General features: G+C 45.9%; 1 protein-coding gene across 1 annotated transcript in view; it reads left to right on the top strand.

Moving 5' to 3' along the window:
- The window catches only part of lamb2 (laminin, beta 2 (laminin S)), a gene marked incomplete at its 5' end in the record, with an annotated part of 71,159 nt that overhangs the window by 16,518 nt on the left and 30,434 nt on the right, over positions 1-24,207 (top strand). The window contains 6 exon segments of the mRNA XM_084313312.1: positions 57-259; positions 1,774-1,894; positions 4,860-5,048; positions 11,406-11,585; positions 13,780-13,892; positions 22,055-22,134. Of these exon segments, the coding sequence (XP_084169438.1) occupies positions 57-259; positions 1,774-1,894; positions 4,860-5,048; positions 11,406-11,585; positions 13,780-13,892; positions 22,055-22,134 (886 nt within the window).

Genomic DNA, 24,207 nt, shown 5'->3' with positions numbered 1-24,207 from the left:
TTCTCTCTGCCCCCCCCCCCCCCCCCCTCTCTGCCCCCCCCACCCCTTCCCCACAGACCAGCTGAAGATCACCAACCTGCGCGTGAACTTCGTGAAGCTGCACACGCTGGGAGACAACCTGCTGGACCCCCGCGTGGAGATCAAAGAGAAGTATTACTACGCCATGTATGAGCTGGTCGTCCGCGGCAACTGCTTCTGCTACGGCCACGCCTCCGAGTGTGCCCCCATCTCCGGGGTCCCGGACGACATCGAGGGGATGGTGAGTCGCGGGGGGGGGAGTGAGGGGGGGGGGGGGGGGCAGAGGGAGGACTCTACGCATCGCTCTATATCAGGGGTTCTCAAATCAGGGGTTCTCAACGTTTTTCACACCACGACCCCATTTTATTTAGGATTTTTTTTGGGGACCCCGCACTTTAACGTATTGCGTAATTTCAACGTGGAATTAAGGAATGTCAAATAAAACCACACGTTAATTAATTAGTTTCAAATTATACATTGGGCATCTTTGTGAAGCATGCCTCTAGTTTGGCAACAAACAACAACTTTAATAAAACCAGAAATAACACAAAGTAGGAGTAAGACCTGTTTCCTCTAACCTTCTTACTCCTACAGTGTTATTTCTGGTTTTATTAAAGTTGTTGTTTGTTGCCAAACTAGAGGCATGCTTCACAAAGATGCCCAATGTATAATTTGAAACGAATTAATTAATTACGTAAAGTGGCTCAATCAGCCCTATAAATTAATGGGCATGTTATATGTTATCAAGTTTCTGGTCATTTTGTTTTGTTTTGTATTGTATTGTTTATAATGTAGATTGGTGTTAGATATAGATATATCTATATATATGTATAAATTATGATTGGACTCTATTTTGTCATTCATTTGGTCATATTGCACAGGCACACCTGCGTTGTGATGTCATTTCCTGCCGTGTCAATTACCTGCCAGGTGTATTTAACCATCACCTTGAATGTATTTCCAGTGCTAGCCATACCACTGAAGAAGGACATTGTCCGAAACATGTCTGCTTTTTATTCAGGCTGCCATTAAAAAACATTGAACCTGTGAGTGCTTGTCCGGCTACCCTGCTTTTTGATATACTGTATTTTATTATGACAAATAATAAACAAACTTGAACTTGAAAGTTGAATACAGATCTGTAATCATCAGAGTAATTTGAGTTTTTCTGTCCTGTTGGTTTTTTTTGCTTCTATTGGCCTTATACTGTAATCTGTCTTGTGTTTATTTCAGCTCAATAAATAAACAAATGAATACAATGGTCAGTGATGCATAAAAAATTTAATGAAACGATTGCAAATTGAAAAAAATCCTCGTTAAATATTGAGATTTAAGAGATTTTGAGATCGTAAATATCTTGAGACATGAAAGCTGCAATAATCGTTTTCTGACCACTAGAGGGCGGCAAGAGTCTTTGTAAACACAGCTTTCTCCCAAAATGAAAGCCTCGTCTTGTTTCCTGTGATCATTCATCACTTCATCATTCATCAGTTTCCCAAGTGGATCAATAAAGGAATATCTTACCTTATCTCTCTCATTATCTCTCTCACCCCCCCCCTCTCTCCCTATCTCTCTCCCTCTCTCTCTCTCTCTCTCTCTCTCTCTCTCTCTCTCTCTCTCTCTCTTCTCTCTCTCTCTCTCTTCTCTCTCTATCTCCCCTCCTCTCTCCCCCTCTCCCTCTCTCTCTCTCTTTCCCCCCCTCTCTCTCTCTCTCTCTTCCCCCCTCTCTCCCCCCTCTCCCCCCCTCTCCTCCAGGTGCACGGCAGGTGTGTGTGTAACCACAACACGAAGGGTCTAAACTGTGAGAATTGTGATGACTTCCACAATGACCTTCCCTGGAGACCAGCAGAGGGCAGCAACGCCAACGCCTGCAAGAGTGAGTTCTGAGTTCAGCCTGAAACCGGATGAAACCGGAGGAAACCGGACGACGACTCATTCAGTCGAGTGTTCGGCGTAGGTTCAGCAACTATTCAGAATAGTTCAGAATTGGGCGTCCGGGTAGCGCAGCGGACTAAGCGTCTGTCTACCACCACAGAGCCAGTGGGATCGAATCCGGCTGTGGTGCCTCCGGCTTGGCCGACCGTCCATACTAACACAATTGGCAGTGTTAGCGGGTGGGAAGCTGGCGAGGGTGGGTCCTGTTCGTTGTAAAACAGCGACTCCTACAGTTCGGTCGGGGCGCCTGCACAGCGAAGGAAGGATCTAGGAGAGGTAGTGTGACCTTCCACACGTTACACTCCCCAGTGAGAGTCCGCGCTGCCAGGTGAAAAGAAGCGGTGGGCTGGCTACACATGTGTCGGAGGAAGCATGTGATATGATAGTCTCCGCCCTCCCAGACTGACGGTAGGGGGTAGAGTGCGCAACGACCAGGAAGGGGATTGGGAATTGGCATAACGACTAACATTGGGATGGGAGAAAAACGGAAAAAGAAGGGGGAAAAAGAGAATTAAAAAAAAATAATATTTCAGAATTCAGAATTTCAGAGGCAAGGTGGTTTGTCCGCCGTACATTGTGGCTAAAATGCGCTGCGTGTTGTAGAAGTTTCCTCCTCCCTCTCTTCTTCCTCTCCTCTCCACTTCCTCTCCTTCCTCTCCCTCTCCTCTCTCCCTCTCTCCTCCTCTTCCTCTCCTCCCTCTCTCCTCCCTCTCTCCTCCCTCTCTCCTCTCCTCTCCCCTCCTCCTCCTCCCTCTCTCCTCTTCCTCTCCTCCCTCTCTCCTCTCCTCTCTCTCTCCCTCTCCTCTCCTCCATCTCTCCGCTTCCTCTCCTTCCTCTCCTCTTCTCTCTCCTCCTCCTCTCCTCTTCCTCTCCACTTCCTCTCCTCTCTCTCTCCCTCTCCTCTTCCTCTCCACTTCCTCTCCTCTTCCTCTCCTCCCTCTCTCCTCTTCCTCCTCTTTCTCTCATCCCTCTCTCCTCCCTCTCTCCTCTCCTCTTCCTCCCTCTCTCCTCCCTCTCTCCTCTCCTCTTCCTCTCCTCCCTCTCTTCTTCCTCTCCTCTTCCTCTCCTCTTAATCTCCACTTCCTCTTCCTCTTCTTCCTCTCCTCTTCCTCTCCTCCATCTCTCCTCTTCCTCTCCACTTCCTCTCCTCCCTCTCTCCTCTTCCTCTCCTCCATCTCTCCTCTTCCTCTCCACTTCCTCTCCTCCCTCTCTCCTCTTCCTCTCCTCCATCTCTCCTCTTCCTCCTCTTCCTCTCCTCCCTCTCTCCTCTTCCTCTCCACTTCCTCTCCTCTTCCTCTCCTCCCTCTCTCCTCTCCTCTCTTCTCCTCTCCTCTCCTCTCCTCTCCTCTCCTCTTCCTCTCGTTCCTTTCCTCTTCCTCTCCTCCCCCTCTCCTCTTCCTCTCCTCTTCCTCTCCACTTCCTCTCCTCTTCCTCTCCTTCCTCTCCTCCCTCTCTCCTCTTCCTCTCCACTTCCTCTCCTCTTCCTCTCCTCTCCTCTCCTCTCCTTTCCTCTCCTCTCTCCTCTCCTCCATCTCTCCTCTTCCTCTCCTTCCTCTCCACTTCCTCTCCTCTTTCTCTCCTTCCTCTCCTCTTCCTCTCCTTCCTCTCCTCTTCCTCTCCTCCCCCTCTCCTCTTCCTCTCCTCTTCCTCTCCACTTCCTCTCCTCTTCCTCTCCTTCCTCTCCTCCCTCTCTCCTCTTCCTCTCCACTTCCTCTCCTCTTCTTCTTCTCCTCCCTCTCCTCTTCTTCTTCTCCTCCCTCTCCTCCCTCTCATTTCCTCTCCTCTCTCCTCTCCTCCCTCTCTCCTCTCCTCTCTCCTCTTCCTCTCCTTCTTCTCCTCCTTCCTCTCCTTCCTCTCCTTCCTCTCCTTCTTCTCCTCTTCCTCTCCTCTTCCTCTCCACTTCCTCTCCTCTTTCTCTCCTTCCTCTCCTCTTCCTCTCCTCCATCTCTCCTCTTCCTCTCCACTTCCTCTCCTCCCTCTCTCCTCTTCCTCTCCACTTCCTCTCCTCTTTCTCTCCTTCCTCTCCTCTTCCTCTCCTCCATCTCTCCTCTTCCTCTCCACTTCCTCTCCTCCCTCTCTCCTCTTCCTCTCCACTTCCTCTCCTCTTTCTCTCCTTCCTCTTCCTCTCCTTCCTCTCAAGAAATTAAGAAATAGATAGATGAGAATACATGTTAAATATAATAAAAACAAGATGTAACACATGAGGTCCCCCCTGCAGAGTGCGACTGTAACCAGCGTGTGTCACTGGTTCTGACCCGGTTCTGTTCTTGTGTCCTGCAGAGTGCGACTGTAACAGCCACTCCAGCGTGTGTCACTGGTTCTGACCCGGTTCTGTTCTTGTGTCCTGCAGAGTGCGACTGTAACAGCCACTCCAGCGTGTGTCACTGGTTCTGACCCGGTTCTGTTCTTGTGTCCTGCAGAGTGCGACTGTAACAGCCACTCCAGCGTGTGTCACTGGTTCTGACCCGGTTCTGTTCTTGTGTCCTGCAGAGTGCGACTGTAACAGCCACTCCAGCGTGTGTCACTCTGACCCGGTTCTGTTCTTGTGTCCTGCAGAGTGCGACTGTAACAGCCACTCCAGCGTGTGTTACTGGTTCTGACCTGGTTCTGTTCTTGTGTCCTGCAGAGTGCGACTGTAACAGCCACTCCAGCGTGTGTCACTGGTTCTGACCTGGTTCTGTTCTTGTGTCCCGCAGAGTGCGACTGTAACAGCCACTCCAGCGTGTGTCACTGGTTCTGACCCGGTTCTGTTCTTGTGTCCTGCAGAGTGCGACTGTAACAGCCACTCCAGCGTGTGTCACTGGTTCTGACCCGGTTCTGTTCTTGTGTCCTGCAGAGTGCGACTGTAACAGCCACTCCAGCGTGTGTCACTGGTTCTGACCCGGTTCTGTTCTTGCGTCCTGCAGAGTGCGACTGTAACAGCCACTCCAGCGTGTGTCACTTTGACATGGCTGTGTTCCTCGCCACGGGCAACACCAGTGGAGGAGTGTGTGACGACTGCCTCCACAACACCATGGGCCGCACCTGTGAGATGTGCAAACCCTTCTACTACCAGGACCCGGCCAAGGACATCAGGGACCCACGCGTCTGTGTCGGTGAGTGATTTGAGTGTGTGTGTGTGTGTGTGTGTGTGTGTGTGTGTGCGTGTGTGTGTGTGTGTGTGTGTGTGTGTGTGTGTGTGTGTGTGTGCATTTCATTGCAACTGAAGGTTCCCTCATTTACAGTCACGTCGAGTGTACACAGCATTTATATTATAATCATAACAAAGAGACAACAAGACGAGGCAAAGAGCAAGGATAACAAATCAATTAAAACACGTACAACTTGATTGACAAAGGTTGGAGATCGAGGTTTTAAACTCTGCAACAGAGAGGGGAGAATCTCAAGCTTTAAGGACCAGCCAGTCACTGGAACGGGTTCCATGGGTTCCAACATTTCAATCCAATAATGATGTAGTATAAGGAGGTAGCTTACCAATAATGATGTAGTATAAGGAGGTAGCTTACCTATAATGATGTAGTATAAGGAGGTAACTTACCAATACTGATGTAGTATAAGGAGGTAGCTTACCAATAATGGTGTAGTATAAGGAGGTAGCTTATCAATAGTGATGTAGTATAAGGAGGTAGCTTACCAATAATGGTGTAGTATAAGGAGGTAGCTTATCAATAGTGATGTAGTATAAGGAGGTAGCTTACCAATAATGATGTAGTATAAGGAGGTAGCTTACCAATAATTATGTAGTATAACACTTTATATTTATTGATGAAGGATTGCACTACAACTCGTACACCTTACTGTAAATTGTACCTAAATTGTACCTCATCCCATTTCTGCTTTGCACTAGATAGTACTGTACATTAGTACACTGCATAGTATTGTATATTATATGGTAACTCAGAACATTGTACATATGTCTATACCGAACACTGTGACCTCATTTTCTTCTTCTAAATTACATGCTATACTATGTTATTTGATACTATCTTGTCTAGCACAGTCTCTGGAGCGTAACAGTAAGAAGCATTTTGTATGAAAGTATTCTGTACTTCTGTATGACAACTATTAAAGAAACTTGAAACTAGCTTACCAATAATGATGTAGTATAAGGAGGTAGCTTACCAATAATTATGTAGTATAAGGAGGTAGCTTATCAATAGTGATGTAGTATAAGGAGGTAGCTTACCAATAATTATGTAGTATAAGGAGGTAGCTTACCAATAATAATGTAGTATAAGGAGGCAGCTTACCAATAATGATGTAGTATAAGGAGGTAGCTTACCAATAATTATGTAGTATAAGGAGGTAGCTTATCAATAGTGATGTAGTATAAGGAGGTAGCTTACCAATAATTATGTAGTATAAGGAGGTAGCTTACCAATAATGATGTAGTATAAGGAGGTAGCTTACCAATAATGATGTAGTATAAGGAGGTAGCTTACCAATAACGATGTAGTATAAGGAGGTAGCTTACCAATAATGATGTAGTATAAGGAGGTAGCTTACCAATAATGATGTAGTATAAGGAGGTAGCTTACCAATAATGATGTAGTATAAGGAGGTAGCTTACCAATAATGATGTAGTATAAGGAGGTAGCTTACCAATAATGATGTAGTATAAGGAGGTAGCTTACCAATAACGATGTAGTATAAGGAGGTAGCTTACCAATAATGATGTAGTATAAGGAGGTAGCTTACCAATAATGATGTAGTATAAGGAGGTAGCTTACCAATAACGATGTAGTATAAGGAGGTAGCTTACCAATAATGATGTAGTATAAGGAGGTAGCTTACCAATAATGATGTAGTATAAGGAGGTAGCTTACCAATAATGATGTAGTATAAGGAGGTAGCTTACCAATAATGATGTAGTATAAGGAGGTAGCTTACCAATAATGATGTAGTATAAGGAGGTAGCTTACCAATAATGATGTAGTATAAGGAGGTAGCTTACCAATAATGATGTAGTATAAGGAAGTAGCTTACCTATAATGATGTAGTATAAGGAGGTAGCTTACCAATAATGATGTAGTATAAGGAGGCAGCTTACCAATAATGATGTAGTATAAGGAGGCAGCTTACCAATAATGATGTAGTATAAGGAGGCAGCTTACCAATAATGATGTAGTATAAGGAGGCAGCTTACAAATAATGATGTAGTATAAGGAGGCAGCTTACCAATAATGATGTAGTATAAGGAGGCAGCTTACCAATAATGATGTAGTATAAGGAGGTAGCTGACCAATAATGATGTAGTATAAGGAGGCAGCTGACCAATAATGATGTAGTATAAGGAGGCAGCTTACCAATAATGATGTAGTATAAGGAGGTAGCTGACCAATAATGATGTAGTATAAGGAGGCAGCTTACCAATAATGATGTAGTATAAGGAGGTAGCTTACCAATAATGATGTAGTATAAGGAGGTAGCTTACCAATAATGATGTAGTATAAGGAGGTAGCTTACCCTATAATGATGTAGTATAAGGAGGTAGCTTACCGATAATGATGTAGTATAAGGAGGTAGCTTACCGATAATGATGTAGTATAAGGAGGTAGCTTACCGATAATGATGTAGTATAAGGAGGTAGCTTACCGATAATGATGTAGTATAAGGAGGTAGCTTACCAATAATGATGTAGTATAAGGAGGTAGCTTACCGATAATGATGTAGTATAAGGAGGTAGCTTACCGATAATGATGTAGTATAAGGAGGTAGCTTACCAATAATGATGTAGTATAAGGAGGTAGCTTAACAATAATGATGTAGTATAAGGAGGTAGTTTACCAATAATGATGTAGTATAAGGAGGTAGCTTACCGATAATGATGTAGTATAAGGAGGTAGCTTACCAATAATGATGTAGTATAAGGAGGTAGCTTACCAATAATGATGTAGTATAAGGAGGTAGCTTATCAATAGTGATGTAGTATAAGGAGGTAGCTTACCAATAATTATGTAGTATAAGGAGGCAGCTTACCAATAATGATGTAGTATAAGGAGGCAGCTTACCAATAATGATGTAGTATAAGGAGGCAGCTTACCAATAATGATGTAGTATAAGGAGGCAGCTTACCAATAATGATGTAGTATAAGGAGGTAGCTGACCAATAATGATGTAGTATAAGGAGGCAGCTGACCAATAATGATGTAGTATAAGGAGGCAGCTTACCAATAATGATGTAGTATAAGGAGGTAGCTGACCAATAATGATGTAGTATAAGGAGGCAGCTTACCAATAATGATGTAGTATAAGGAGGTAGCTTACCAATAATGATGTAGTATAAGGAGGTAGCTTACCAATAATGATGTAGTATAAGGAGGTAGCTTACCCTATAATGATGTAGTATAAGGAGGTAGCTTACCGATAATGATGTAGTATAAGGAGGTAGCTTACCGATAATGATGTAGTATAAGGAGGTAGCTTACCGATAATGATGTAGTATAAGGAGGTAGCTTACCGATAATGATGTAGTATAAGGAGGTAGCTTACCAATAATGATGTAGTATAAGGAGGCAGCTTACCAATAATGATGTAGTATAAGGAGGTAGCTTACCAATAATGATGTAGTATAAGGAGGCAGCTTACCAATAATGATGTAGTATAAGGAGGCAGCTTACCAATAATGATGTAGTATAAGGAGGCAGCTTACCAATAATGATGTAGTATAAGGAGGCAGCTTACCAATAATGATGTAGTATAAGGAGGTAGCTGACCAATAATGATGTAGTATAAGGAGGCAGCTGACCAATAATGATGTAGTATAAGGAGGCAGCTTACCAATAATGATGTAGTATAAGGAGGTAGCTGACCAATAATGATGTAGTATAAGGAGGCAGCTTACCAATAATGATGTAGTATAAGGAGGTAGCTTACCAATAATGATGTAGTATAAGGAGGTAGCTTACCAATAATGATGTAGTATAAGGAGGTAGCTTACCCTATAATGATGTAGTATAAGGAGGTAGCTTACCGATAATGATGTAGTATAAGGAGGTAGCTTACCGATAATGATGTAGTATAAGGAGGTAGCTTACCGATAATGATGTAGTATAAGGAGGTAGCTTACCGATAATGATGTAGTATAAGGAGGTAGCTTACCAATAATGATGTAGTATAAGGAGGTAGCTTACCGATAATGATGTAGTATAAGGAGGTAGCTTACCGATAATGATGTAGTATAAGGAGGTAGCTTACCAATAATGATGTAGTATAAGGAGGTAGCTTAACAATAATGATGTAGTATAAGGAGGTAGTTTACCAATAATGATGTAGTATAAGGAGGTAGCTTACCGATAATGATGTAGTATAAGGAGGTAGCTTACCAATAATGATGTAGTATAAGGAGGTAGCTTACCAATAATGATGTAGTATAAGGAGGTAGCTTACCAATAGTGATGTAGTATAAGGAGGTAGCTTACCAATAATTATGTAGTATAAGGAGGTAGCTTACCAATAATGATGTAGTATAAGGAGCTAGCTTACCAATAATGATGTAGTATAAGGAGGTAGCTTACCAATAATGATGTAGTATAAGGAGGTAGCTTATCAATAATGATGTAGTATAAGGAGGTAGCTCATCAATAATGATGTAGTATAAGGAGGTAGCTTACCAATAATTATGTAGTATAAGGAAGTAGGTTACCAATAATTATGTAGTATACGGAGGTAGCTTACCAATAATGATGTAGTATACGGAGGTAGCTTACCAATAATGATGTAGTATAAGGAGGTAGCTTACCAATAATGATGTAGTATACGGAGGTAGCTTACCAATAATGATGTAGTATAAGGAGGAGGCTTACCAATAATGATGTAGTATAAGGAGGTAGCTTACCAATAATGATGTAGTATAAGGAGGTAGCTTACCGATAATGATGTAGTATAAGGATGTAGCTTACTGATAATGATGTAGTATAAGGAGGTAGCTTACTGATAATGATGTAGTATAAGGATGTAGCTTACCAATAATGATGTAGTATAAGGAGGTAGCTTACCAATAATGATGTAGTATAAGGAGGTAGCTTACCAATAATGATGTAGTATAAGGAGGTAGCTTACCAATAATGATGTAGTATAAGGAGGCAGCTTACCAATAATGATGTAGTATAAGGAGGCAGCTTACCAATAATGATGTAGTTTAAGGAGGCAGCTTACCAATAATGATGTAGTATAAGGAGGCAGCTTACCAATAATGATGTAGTATAAGGAGGCAGCTTACCAATAATGATGTAGTATAAGGAGGCAGCTTACCAATAATGATGTAGTATAAGGAGGCAGCTTACCAATAATGATGTAGTATAAGGAGGCAGCTTACCAATAATGATGTAGTATAAGGAGGCAGCTTACCAATAATGATGTAGTATAAGGAGGCAGCTTACCAATAATGATGTAGTATAAGGGGGTAGCTGACCAATAATGATGTAGTATAAGGAGGTAGCTTACCAATAATGATGTAGTATAAGGAGGTAGCTTACCAATAATGATGTAGTATAAGGAGGTAGCTTACCAATAATGATGTAGTATAAGGAGGTAGCTTACCAATAATGATGTAGTATAAGGAGGTAGCTTACCAATAATGATGTAGTATAAGGAGGTAGCTTACCAATAATGATGTAGTATAAGGGGGTAGCTGACCAATAATGATGTAGTATAAGGAGGCAGCTTACCAATAATGATGTAGTATAAGGAGGTAGCTTACCAATAATGATGTAGTATAAGGAGGCAGCTTACCAATAATGATGTAGTATAAGGAGGTAGCTGACCAATAATGATGTAGTATAAGGAGGTAGCTTACCAACAAGGGCCTTAAAGATGTACATACAGTACACCGGTGTTTGTTCTCCATCAGAGACGACCAGCCGAGCTTCTCATAAAGGACACAGTGGCGAGTGCCATACGTGTGCGTGTCTGAATGTCTGAATGTCTGCACAAACACACGTGTGTCACGTGTGTCTAATCGTCCCCTCTTCCTCTCCTCCCTCTCTCCTCTCCTCTTCCTCTCCTCCCTCTCTCCTCCCTCTCTCTCTCCCTCTCTCCTCTCCTCTTCCTCTCATCCCTCTCTCCTCCCTCTCTCCTCTCCTCTTCCTCCCTCTCTCCTCCCTCTCTCCTCTCCTCTTCCTCTCCTCCCTCTCTCCTCTTCCTCCTCTTCCTCCTCTTCCTCTCCTCCCTCTCTCCTCTTCCTCTCCACTTCATCTCCTCTTTCTCTCCTTCCTCTCCTTCCTCTTTTCTTCCTCTCCTTCCTCTCCTCTTCCTCTCCTCCCTCTCTCCTCTTCCTCTCCTCTTCCTCTCCACTTCCTCTCCTTCCTCTCCTCCCTCTCTCCTCTTCATCTCCACTTCCTCTCCTCTTCCTCTTCTTCCTCTCCTCTTCCTCTCCTCCCTCTCTCCTCTTCCTCTCCACTTCCTCTCCTCCCTCTCTCCTCTCCTCTCCTCTTTCCTCTCTTCTCCTCCAGCCTGCGACTGCGACCCGGACGGTTCTCAGAACGGCGGGATGTGCGACGACCACACGGATCCCCCCCTGGGCCTGCTGGGGGGCCAGTGCCGCTGCAAGGCCAACGTGGAGGGGCCGCGCTGCGACAAGTGCCAGACCGGCTTCTTCGGGCTGAGCGCCGACAACCCCCAGGGCTGCCAACGTGAGTCAACCCCTAACCCTAACCCCACCCCCCAGGGCTGCCAACGTGAGTTAACCCCTAACCCCTAACCCCACCCCCCAGGGCTGCCAACGTGAGTTAACCCCTAACCCCACCCCCCAGGGCTGCCAACGTGAGTTAACCCCTAACCCCACCCCCCAGGGCTGCCAACGTGAGTCAACCCCTAACCCTAACCCCACCCCCCAGGGCTGCCAACGTGAGTCAACCCCTAACCCTAACCCCACCCCCCAGGGCTGCCAACGTGAGTCAACCCCTAACCCTAACCCCACCCCCCAGGGCTGCCAACGTGAGTCAACCCCATAACCCTAACCCCACCCCCCAGGGCTGCCAACGTGAGTCAACCCCATAACCCTAACCCCACCCCCCAGGGCTGCCAACGTGAGTCAACCCCATAACCCTAACCCCACCCCCCAGGGCTGCCAACGTGAGTTAACCCCATAACCCTAACCCCACCCCCCAGGGCTGCCAACGTGAGTTAACCCCATAACCCCTAACCCCACCCCCCAGGGCTGCCAACGTGAGTCAACCCCTAACCCCACCCCCCAGGGCTGCCAACGTGAGTTAACCCCATAACCCTAACCCCACCCCCCAGGGCTGCCAACGTGAGTTAACCTCTAACCCAAATTTTACATTACATTACATTTACATACATTTTCGTATTGGTATCCAACCAGAGTGTAAATGTAACAGTAACGTGCAATAGTAATATACAATGTACAGGTGATTAAACTGGGTAAAACATATATAAATTAGTACTACTGAGTAATAGTGCTAATCAGATGTATTTACAGAGTTGTAGTATTAATATGTACAGTGTTACAGGTATAAAGACACTATGGTAGTAAGTAGGGATGTCCGATATTATCGGCCTACCGATATTATCGGCCTACCGATATTATCTGCCGATATCGGCATTAAAATGTGATATCGGAAAATATCGGTATCGGTTTTCAATATTTTTCTTTTTTTTTTCTTTTTTCTTTTACATTTCTATAGAAATGATGTCCGATATTATCGGCCTACCGATATTATCGGCCGATATCGGCATTAAAATGTGATATCGGTTGATATCGGTATCGGAAATTAAGAGTTGGACAATATCGGTATATCGGTATCGGTAAAAAAGCCAATATCGAGCATCCCTAGTAGTAAGTCATACTGGCCAGCAGCATAATCTTATCGTATCATATCTTATCGTATCGTATCTTATCTTATCTTATTTTATCTTATCGTATAACATTAAGTAAACCCACTCAATTGTATTCTATGCTTTTATCCACCAATGATAGACATGACCATAATACCAGACATGCTTCAAGTAGTCGCTTCACCCTACCTCTGCCTAGAACCAACGCTCTAAAGAAAACTGCAATGTATAGACTAGAGCCATAACATATTGGAATAGGATCCCATTACATATCATACGGACGGAAAACAAGGACAGTTTCAAAAAGAAACTCAAAGGAGCCATAATCCGGAAGGAAATCAATATATGTCCTGCATGAGTGTAGCTGCAGCCATGTTATCCAAAACGTATTCTGTTTACTTTGTGTTACATTTACATACATTTACATTCACATTACATTTACATTTACATTTACATTTACATTACATTACATTTACATTTACAATACATTTACATTACATTTACATTACATTTACATTAAAGGGGAACTATCTTATAAATGGCCTTTTTCAGTGTTTAGCATTGTTTCCTAGCTATGTGGACTTATATTAATATGATCTATGTCTCTAATTCTCATATTGGCGCGTCTTGAGGTAGAAAAATGCTGTTTTTGAGGACTTGATTAGAAATACAAAACAATGAATTAAAAAAATATATAATTACAGAGGTGTTCCATAAACTCACAGGAATTGTGTAAAAGTGCCCAAATAGTGAAAGAAATAGTAAAATAGTTTCACTATGACCTTTTGTTTTATTTTCTATTGATTATGTATGTGATATATGACTGATTTACACTGAATGTTTCATATTTGTATGTGTATATCTGTGAGGACCCCAGGAAGAACACGTTGATGATGACTAATGGGGATCCTAATAAACAAAAACATAAACATTAACATCTGATTTGTTTAGTTTCTTTTTAACTACACACCCGGGACTCTGACACCCCTCATGACCTTTTACCCTTCGACCTCTGCCCTCCCACCCCAGCCTGCCAGTGTGACGGTCGGGGCACGGTGTCCGGTAGCTCCCAGTGTGACCCGGTCAGCGGAGACTGTTTCTGCAAGCGCCTCGTTACCGGACGCAGCTGCGACCAGTGTCTGGTGAGATAACAGTCGGCATGGCAACCAGCTGAGATCAACTCAATCGTCACGGTATTCTCAGGACGTTACATCGTGCATCGCCTAACCTGCCGGGCGCAATGCCGTATAAACACAGGTCGTCCGCGGTTTGTCGATTACCGATAATATTAAGTGGTGCTTTAAGTGGTATGTGTTCAAATAATAGCTCTATATTCTGACAGCCATCACTGATATAGAGTGTCTGGTCAGTAACATGGGTCTCCCAGTCCCTCCACTCTGCAGTAAACAGGCATCACTGATATAGAGTGTCTGGTCAGTAACATGGGTCTCCCAGTCCCTCCTGCTCTGCAGTAAACAGTCATCACTGATACAGAGTGTCTGGTCAGTAACGTGGGTCTCTCAGTCCCTCCACTCTGCAGTAAACAGTCATCACTGATATAGAGTGTCTGGTCAGTAACATGGGTCTCCCAGTCCCTCCTGCTCTGCAGTAAACAGTCATCACTGATATAGAGTGTCTGGTCAGTAACATGGGTCTCCCAGTCCCTCCTGCTCTGCAGTAAACAGTCATCACTGATACAGAGTGTCTGGTCAGTAACATGGGTCTCCCAGTCCCTCCTGCTCTGCAGTAAACAGTCATCACTGATATAGAGTGTCTGGTCAGTAACATGGGTCTCCCAGTCCCTCCACTCTGCAGTAAACAGTCATCACTGATATAGAGTGTCTGGTCAGTAACATGGGTCTCCCAGTCCCTCCACTCTGCAGTAAACAGTCATCACTGATATAGAGTGTCTGGTCAGTAACATGGGTCTCCCAGTCCCTCCACTCTGCAGTAAACAGTCATCACTGATATAGAGTGTCTGGTCAGTAACATGGGTCTCCCAGTCCCTCCACTCTGCAGTAAACAGCCATCACTGATATAGAGTGTCTGGTCAGTAACATGGGTCTCCCAGTCCCTCCACTCTGCAGTAAACAGCCATCACTGATATAGAGTGTCTGGTCAGTAACATGGGTCTCCCAGTCCCTCCACTCTGCAGTAAACAGCCATCACTGATATAGAGTGTCTGGTCAGTAACATGGGTCTCTCAGTCCCTCCTGCTCTGCAGTAAACAGCCATCACTGATATAGAGTGTCTGGTCAGTAACATGGGTCTCCCAGTCTGATCGCTCCCTCTTTATCCGTCTGTGCCTTGCTCACTGGCCTTTCCTTTTTAAAGCACTTTACAATAGAATGACTGCTACTTTGTTCAGCGTGGGTGGCCCCACAGTGGGAATCGAACCCCTAACCCTGGCAGCGGTCAGTACCTTCCTTAGACTGCCAAGAACGCCACCCCATTGACCGCAATGACTTAGAGACAGCTCTGTTTTTCTCTCCACATGTATCCCGCCCTCCCAGAATGCCTCTCACCTCATCTCTCACGCCTCTCACCCCATCCCTCATGCCGTCTCCGTTTCTCTCTCGTCCTCGTCCATGTTTCCGTGGGATAATGAGGTAGTGAGAGGGTTAAAGAGCCACGTCTGACCGGGCTCCTCCTCCCTCTCCTGGGGACTCGCCAGGCCGGTGCCTCCGCTGAGTCATCCAGCTATAACTCTGATCAATCAAATCTAAATAAAATCTAATGTATCTGTAAGGCCCGACAACACACGTTAATGTCCCCATGGGCCGGACGCGTCTAGTTTTTTACCAACCCATTTCCAGTTCCGCATTCGCGTCCTGCGATCTGATTGGCCACTGACGTTTCTGGTGCGATCTGATTGGCCACTGACGTTTCTGGTGCGATCTGATTGGCCACTGACATTTCTGGTCATGTGACATGTGCGCCCAATCGTGTGACGCCTGTTTCTGCGCCCATTTCCGCCTCGAACAGCCTGCAAACTACCTAACGCCTAGTTTATCACTGGTTAAGCTTAGGCGACTCTTTCGAAGTTGGTTAAGGTTAGAGTTTGGAATCAGGGCTGGTGTTCTATCGCCCTGCTCTAAGACAAACTCTAACCTTAACCAACTTCGAAAGAGCGCCTAAGCTTAACCGGTGATTGAAACAGGCGTCACACGATTGGCGCAGATGTCACACGACCAGAAACGTCAGTGGCCAATCAGATCGCAGAACGCGAACGCGGAACTGGAAATGGGGTTGGTAAAAAACTAGACGCGGGCCGTACACGTCTTCTTTAAACAAGTCAAGAAGAAGGGCGGCTAGGTGGTGTAGTGGGCAAGGCACTCGCCACCAGTGTGGAGACGCTAGGATTCGCGTGTTCGAATCCAGCTCTCCACATTGTTTTCAGTTTAGCTGGTCGTCCGCAGTAATACACATTGGCCGTATTACGGGGAGGGAAAACTGAAGGGTGGGGATCGAACGTTGTGAACAAGCGACTCCTACAAGTCGGTTGGTGCGCCTGCGCAGTAGAATCAGGAAGTGTCGGGGGCAGCGTGAGCCTCCCACGCGTTACTCCTCGACACTGAGAGATCGAGCTGCACAGGTGAAAAGATGCGACTGCTGTTACCTCAAGTACCGGAGGGGACTTGTGCTATGTATGACTTAGTCCACATTGCAGCCGGCTTGTGGGAGGCAAGAAACAGCGTTCGTGACAGGGGAGGGTTGAATTGGATGATACGAAATTGGGATGGGAGAAAATATAGAAAAATGGGAGAAAAAGTGGATAAAAAAAAAAAAAAAAAAAACAAGTCAAGAAGAAACATCACAATAAATCAAGAACAAAACTAAAAAAATCACCATGAAATCCAAAATAAAATGTAAAATAAATGAATGCAACACTCCCAGACATACCCCACGCGAAGGTAAGGAAAAACTCACTAAAACCTAGCAATAGGAAAAAATGCAAGGCAATGTGGAGGAGAGAAACCTTAGAAGTTCAAGGGGGGGATCTCCCTTCTTAAGCCCTTCCCATAGTCGAGCGGACCGTACACGGAGCAGACTCCCGCGGGCTCAAAGCTGACCCAAAGGGTACTCAAAGCAGACCCAAAGCAGAGTCCAAGTGCGAAGCTCCTATTTTCTGACGCGCGGACGTCCGCGGCGCCCACTTGGTGTCACACAAAACGCTGCTCGGGGTCTTTGTTGACCATGACCTGCATTAAATGTGACACCGCGCGAGGAGAGTTTGAGATTTGTCCTTGACGCCATCGCCATCTTGTGGTAAAAAAAACGATGGCATAGATAGACGCACATTTTGAAGAGAGACTGGCAAATGAAGTACAGAAATACAGACATTTATAATATATATGATACATCACTCCGGGACTTTAAAGATTATTATTAAAGCCAGTAAACAGAGCAGCTCTTCTTCATCATCTGATAATGACGCCATAACAGAAGTGTAAACAGTGCGAAAGGATTGTGGGGAAATGTAGTAAACTGGCACGAGACATGTAGGAAATTGGTCCGTGGAGGTCCGCTGAGGTACGATCGACTATGAAAGCTCAATGAGTCCAGTCCGCGTACGGTCCGCTAGACTATGGGAAGGGCCTTTAGATGTCGGTGATGGTAGTGTTGCGGTAAAACAGGCGAAACCGTTGGTAAGCATGCACTCATATGCGGTAATGAAACACAGATAAGTGCATGCGATAGCAACTGAACATTTTGAAAGATTGAAAAATAGAGCTGATGGCGGATCTATTTGAGGCGAAGGGGGCGGCGCAGAGAGAGGGTCGCATCCTCCCGGTCATCACCACGGGACAATAATAAACCTGACTATCTACATTCATTGATCGGGTTCATTTCCCCCACATTTCCCACTCTCCCTCCCTCCCTCCCTCCCTCCCTCCCTCCCTCCCTCCCTCCCTCCCTCCCTCCCTCCCAAGGTGTCACACGGTGATCCACCACACATCCCATTATAACTCACCTCTCCTCCACCCGCTCCGCTCCGCTAGGAATAGTAGCCAGGAATGTGAGCTCCTGCCCGGGGGGCAGTGTCTAAATTTAGCCCGGGGATTTGAGGCCTGTCCGGTCGGTGTGGGTTTACAGCTGTCCTAAAATGGTCAGGCCTGGGGGGGGGGGGGGGGGGGGGGGGGGGGGGGGGGTCACAAAGCGGATCCCGTCTTCTTGATGCAAAGCCTCGCGTTTCGAAAAACAATAACAGACACTCATCAGACGACTGCTATCGAGTCACACCTTAGAGATTTACTAATAACGGTGACGTCGTAATGATAATAATAATACGCCCCCCGGAGGTCTTTTTTAGAAGCGGGTGCTGCGCGCTGCCCTCTAATAACATTACGGTCACTTTTAGTCTCTCCGAGAGAAAGCAGCTGGGGGGTCGTGTTGTAGGGTCCAGTGTCTGTCTGTGAGTCACGCTCTGATGTCAGCAGAGGTGGAAGTCCCCCTTCATCTTTATGTCCCCCTGTCCCCCTTCATCTTTATGTCCCCCTGTCCCCCTTCATCTTTATGTCCCCCTGTCCCCGTCTCTTTATGTCCCCCGTCCCCCATCTCTTTATGTCCCCCTGTCCCCCTTCATCTTTATGTCCCCTGTCCCCCGTCTCTTTATGTCCCCCTGTCCCCATCTCTTTATGTCCCCCTGTCCCCCTTCATCTTTATGTCCCCCTGTCCCCCATCTCTTTATGTCCCCCTGTCCCCCTTCATCTTTATGTCCCCCTGTCCCCTTCATCTTTATGTCCCCGTCTCTTATGTCCCCCTGTCCCCTTCATCTTTATGTCCCCATCTCTTTAGTCCCCCTTCATCTTTATGTCCCCCTTCATCTTTATGTCCCCTGTCCCCCTTCATCTTATGTCCCCCTTCATCTTTATGTCCCCTGTCCCCTTCATCTTTAGTCCCCTGTCCCCCTTCATCTTTATGTCCCCCTGTCCCCTTCTCTTTGTTCCCTGTCCCCCTTCATCTTTATGTCCCCTGTCCCCTTCATCTTTATGTCCCCTGTCCCCTTCATCTTTATGTCCCCCTTCATCTTTATGTCCCCCTTCATCTTTATGTCCCCCTGTCCCCCTTCATCTTTATGTCCCCCTGTCCCCCTTCATCTTTATGTCCCCCTGTCCCCCTTTATCTTTATGTCCCCCTGTCCCCCTTCATCTTTATGTCCCCCTGTCCCCCTTTATCTTTATGTCCCCCTGTCCCCCTTCATCTTTATGTCCCCCTGTCCCCCTTCATCTTTATGTCCCCTGTCCCCCTTCATCTTTATGTCCCCCTGTCCCCCGTCTCTTTATGTCCCCTTCATCTTTATGTCCCCCTGTCCCCCGTCTCTTTATGTCCCCCTGTCCCCCTTCATCTTTATGTCCCCTGTCCCCCTTCATCTTTATGTCCCCCTGTCCCCCGTCTCTTTATGTCCCCCTGTCCCCTTCATCTTTATGTCCCCTGTCCCCCTTCATCTTTATGTCCCCCTGTCCCCCTTCATCTTTATGTCCCCTGTCCCCCTTCATCTTTATGTCCCCCTGTCCCCCTTCATCTTTATGTCCCCTGTCCCCCTTCATCTTTATGTCCCCCTTCATCTTTATGTCCCCTGTCCCCCTTCATCTTTATGTCCCCCTGTCCCCTTCATCTTTATGTCCCCCTGTCCCCATCTCTTTATGTCCCCCTTCATCTTTAGTCCCCTGTCCCCCTTCATCTTTATGTCCCCTGTCCCCTTCATCTTTATGTCCCCCTGTCCCCCTTCATCTTTATGTCCCCCTGTCCCCCATCTCTTTATGTCCCCCTTCATCTTTATGTCCCCTGTCCCCCTTCTCTTTATGTCCCCCTGTCCCCCTTCATCTTTATGTCCCCCTGTCCCCCATCTCTTTATGTCCCCCTTCATCTTATGTCCCCTGTCCCACTTCATCTTTATGTCCCCCTGTCCCCCATCTCTTTATGTCCCCTGTCCCCCTTCATCTTTATGTCCCCCTGTCCCCCATCTCTTTATGTCCCCCTGTCCCCCTTCATCTTTATGTCCCCCTGTCCCCCGTCTCTTTTGTCCCCCTGTCCCCCATCTCTTTATGTCCCCCTGTCCCCCTTCATCTTTATGTCCCCCTGTCCCCCTTCATCTTTATGTCCCCCTGTCCCCCTTCATCTTTATGTCCCCCTGTCCCCTGTCTCTTTATGTCCCCTGTCTCCTTCATCTTTATGTCCCCCTGTCCCCCTTCATCTTTATGTCCCCTGTCCCCCATCATCTTATGTCCCCCTGTCCCCCTTCATCTTTATGTCCCCCTGTCCCCTTCATCTTTATGTCCCCCTGTCCCCCATCATCTTTATGTCCCCCTTCATCTTTATGTCCCCTGTCCCCTTCATCTTTATGTCCCCCTGTCCCCCGTCTCTTTATGTCCCCCTGTCCCCCATCTCTTTATGTCCCCCTGTCCCCCTTCATCTTTATGTCCCCCTGTCCCCCGTCTCTTTATGTCCCCTGTCCCCCTTCATCTTTATGTCCCCCTGTCCCCCTTCATCTTTATGTCCCCTGTCCCCCATCTCTTTATGTCCCCCTGTCCCCCTTCATCTTTATGTCCCCCTGTCCCCCGTCTCTTTATGTCCCCCTTCATCTTTATGTCCCCCTGTCCCCCGTCTCTTTATGTCCCCCTGTCCCCCTTCATCTTTATGTCCCCTGTCCCCCTTCATCTTTATGTCCCCCTGTCCCCGTCTCTTTATGTCCCCCTGTCCCCCTTCATCTTTATGTCCCCTGTCCCCCTTCATCTTTATGTCCCCCTGTCCCCCTTCATCTTTATGTCCCCTGTCCCCTTCATCTTTATGTCCCCCTGTCCCCCTTCATCTTTATGTCCCCCTGTCCCCCTTCATCTTTATGTCCCCCTTCATCTTTATGTCCCCCTGTCCCCCTTCATCTTTATGTCCCCCTGTCCCCCTTCATCTTTATGTCCCCCTGTCCCCATCTCTTTATGTCCCCTTCATCTTTATGTCCCCCTTCATCTTTATGTCCCCTGTCCCCCTTCATCTTTATGTCCCCTGTCCCCCTTCATCTTTATGTCCCCCTGTCCCCTTCACTTTATGTCCCCCTGTCCCCCATCTCTTTATGTCCCCCTTCATCTTTATGTCCCCTGTCCCCTTCTCTTTATGTCCCCCTGTCCCCCTTCATCTTTATGTCCCCCTGTCCCCCATCTCTTTATGTCCCCCTTCATCTTTATGTCCCCCTGTCCCCCTTCATCTTTATGTCCCCCTGTCCCCATCTCTTTATGTCCCCCTGTCCCCCTTCATCTTTATGTCCCCCTGTCCCCCATCTCTTTATGTCCCCCTGTCCCCCCTTCATCTTTATGTCCCCCTGTCCCCCGTCTCTTTATGTCCCCCTGTCCCCCATCATCTTTATGTCCCCCTGTCCCCCTTCATCTTATGTCCCCCTGTCCCCCTTCATCTTTATGTCCCCCTGTCCCCATCATCTTTATGTCCCCCTTCATCTTTATGTCCCCTGTCCCCCTTCATCTTTATGTCCCCCTGTCCCCCGTCTCTTTATGTCCCCCTGTCCCCATCTCTTTATGTCCCCCTGTCCCCCTTCATCTTATGTCCCCCTGTCCCCCGTCTCTTTATGTCCCCCTGTCCCCCTTCATCTTTATGTCCCCCTGTCCCCCTTCATCTTTATGTCCCCTGTCCCCCATCTCTTTATGTCCCCCTGTCCCCGTCTCTTTATGTCCCCTGTCCCCCTTCATCTTTATGTCCCCCTGTCCCCCTTCATCTTTATGTCCCCCATCTCTTTATGTCCCCCTTCATCTTTATGTCCCCCTGTCTTTCCATCTATCTATCTATCTATCTATCTATCTATCTATCTATCTATCTATCTATCTATCTATCTATCTATCTATCTATCTATCTATCTGTCTGTCTATCTATCTATCTATCTATCTATCTATCTATCTATCTATCTATCTATCTATCTATCTATCTATCTATCTATCTATCTGTCTGTCTGTCTGTCTGTCTGTCTGTCTGTCTGTCTGTCTGTCTGTCTTTCCATCTGTCTGTCTGTCTGCCTGTCTGTCTGTCTGTCTGCCTGTCTGTCTGCCTGTCTGTCTGTCTGTCTGTCTGTCTGTCTGTCTGCCTGTCTGCCTGTCTGTCTGTCTGTCTGTCTGTCTGTCTGTCTGTCTGTCTGTCTGTCTGCCTGTCTGTCTGTCTGCCTGTCTGCCTGTCTGCCTGCCTGTCTCTCTCTGGAACTAAACCTGTGTATGTGTGTGTGTGTGTGTGTGTCCGTGCGTGCATGCGTGCGTGTGTGTGTGTGTGTGTGTGTGTGTGTGTGTGTGTGTGTGTGTGTCCTCAGGCTGAGCACTGGGCGCTGAGCCACGACCTGAATGGCTGTAGAGACTGCGACTGTGACGTGGGAGGAGCTCTTGACAACCAGTGAGTGACGTCGTTGTTTCCATCCAGCCATGAGTCACAGGCTAATTACAAACACGTCACACGTCACGACCACCTGCAGGGCCGGGCACAGACACTTGGGGGGGCTATTGCTCTAACCTGGGAAAAATGCCCCCGCCCCCCCCATTATATATAAAAGTATATAAGTATAAAATGTTTCGCCACTCAAAAGGGTTTTTCAACCGTGGGGCCACCAGGGGGCGGTAAATAAATCATAAGAAAAAAAGACCGTACCTGTGCACATTCCTGTCCATCCACCCTGCGCCAACAGCGGCCATCTTTTATTTCCTTTGTTTACAAAACCCAGACCGAGCTTTAGCTCTGCCCATTTTGTGTTTAAAAAGTACTTTTTTCAGCAAATCTCTTAATTGCAATCACAATCAATATTGTGCTGTCAGAATAGTGTTACGTTTGACAGTGAAGTATTTAATGTTCTCTATTTCTAAATTCCAGAGAGAAAGTCGAATGTTTAGATTCAGAAGACAAAAAAGGCTTTAATTTTGGGAGAAGGAGAGACAATTCTTTTGTAAACAATGGCTCCCTGCTGTGCTCCCTCTAGTGGTCAGAAATTTATTGTTGCAGCTTTAACGCATTATTTCAGAAATGGGAGAAATATATTAGGGTTTGATAAGATAAAGTAAGACAAGGTAAGATAAGATATGATAAAGTAAGACAAGATAAGATAAGGTAAAAAGGATAAAGGATAAAGGATAAAGTAAGGTAAGATATGCCTATATGCTTATACTCAATTTATACATACCTACTGCTTTCACTCTCTACAACTGTCCTACACTGTAATCATAGCAATCATAATAATCTACCTAAACCATAAACGACCTACTTCATACTATAGTCTACCCATATAACTCTGTATATAGTGCTGTATATACCGTATATATACATATATATATTTATATTTACCGCATAGATATATTTCCATATCTATCTGAATATACCTGGATATAATTATTGTATATACCTACTTATACACCTGCATATAACCCATATAATTCTGTATGATAGCATGCACAATAATACTGTATATACCGTATATTTATTCTGTATTTATCTGTCTGTATATACCTGCATATCTGTAGAAACTATATCAATAACTATCCATATCCCTTACCTACTCTTACTAGTTTCACTGCTGGCCAGTATGACTTACATAGTGTCCTTATACCTGTATCACTGTACATATCCAGTGCCACGCCTCTTTGACCAGATAACCCCTTCTGTGCCAGCGCTTTAGTCAATGGGAGGTCGGGAATATTTGCGAACGCTTAAACTATATCTTAAATTATGGCTATGGGTCTAAAACACCCGTCGCTTATCAATGACTTGCTTGCAGTCAACATGTACGAAACGGATTGTTTTTTCTTCATTGGTACGTTTCCGTTTTATACCATTTTGAATACGAGCATAGTTTCGGAGAGTTCTAGTAATTTCAGAGAAATTCCGCGATAATAGCCCTTTAGTGAAATACACAAAACACGTTGTCATTTTTCGGCTGATTTATGAATCGTTTTCAAATAAACGCTAGATTATCGATAGTATGTGTCCTTATGCACGCTAGAGAAGCGGGCTGAAAAATCTATTATCCATGCCGTGCTTAGCGTTAACGTTACGCACGTGCACACACACACACACACACACACACACACACACACACACACACACACACACACATACACACACAGACAGACACACACACACGCGCGCATTGTGATCGCTGTGAAAAAACCTCTGATTAACCCAAGCCTGGTAACATAGAGTCCTTACCTCAGATCAGATGTTCTGCAAAAAGATTAATCCAATTCCTGATCGCCATTCCAAATATCGATTGCGTTTATTGATCCAACGTTATACTCCGAAACAGATAATCCACGCTGCTTCCAGTCCCCTCAGTCAATGCAATAGTATCCAGATGCATGCCCCAGAAGTAAAACGTGGACCGGAGTTATTTTTTCGATGCACTTTTTCAGCCAATCCAATCCAATGATGTGCAATACCATCCGGGAGACGATAGGCGGCGGTATTTGCCCTTTTCGAGCT

This window comes from Notolepis coatsorum (genome assembly GCF_963971535.1).
Source record: "Notolepis coatsorum genome assembly, chromosome: 4".
NCBI lineage: Eukaryota > Metazoa > Chordata > Actinopteri > Aulopiformes > Paralepididae > Notolepis > Notolepis coatsorum.
This window is presented reverse-complemented; position numbering and strand designations above follow the sequence as displayed.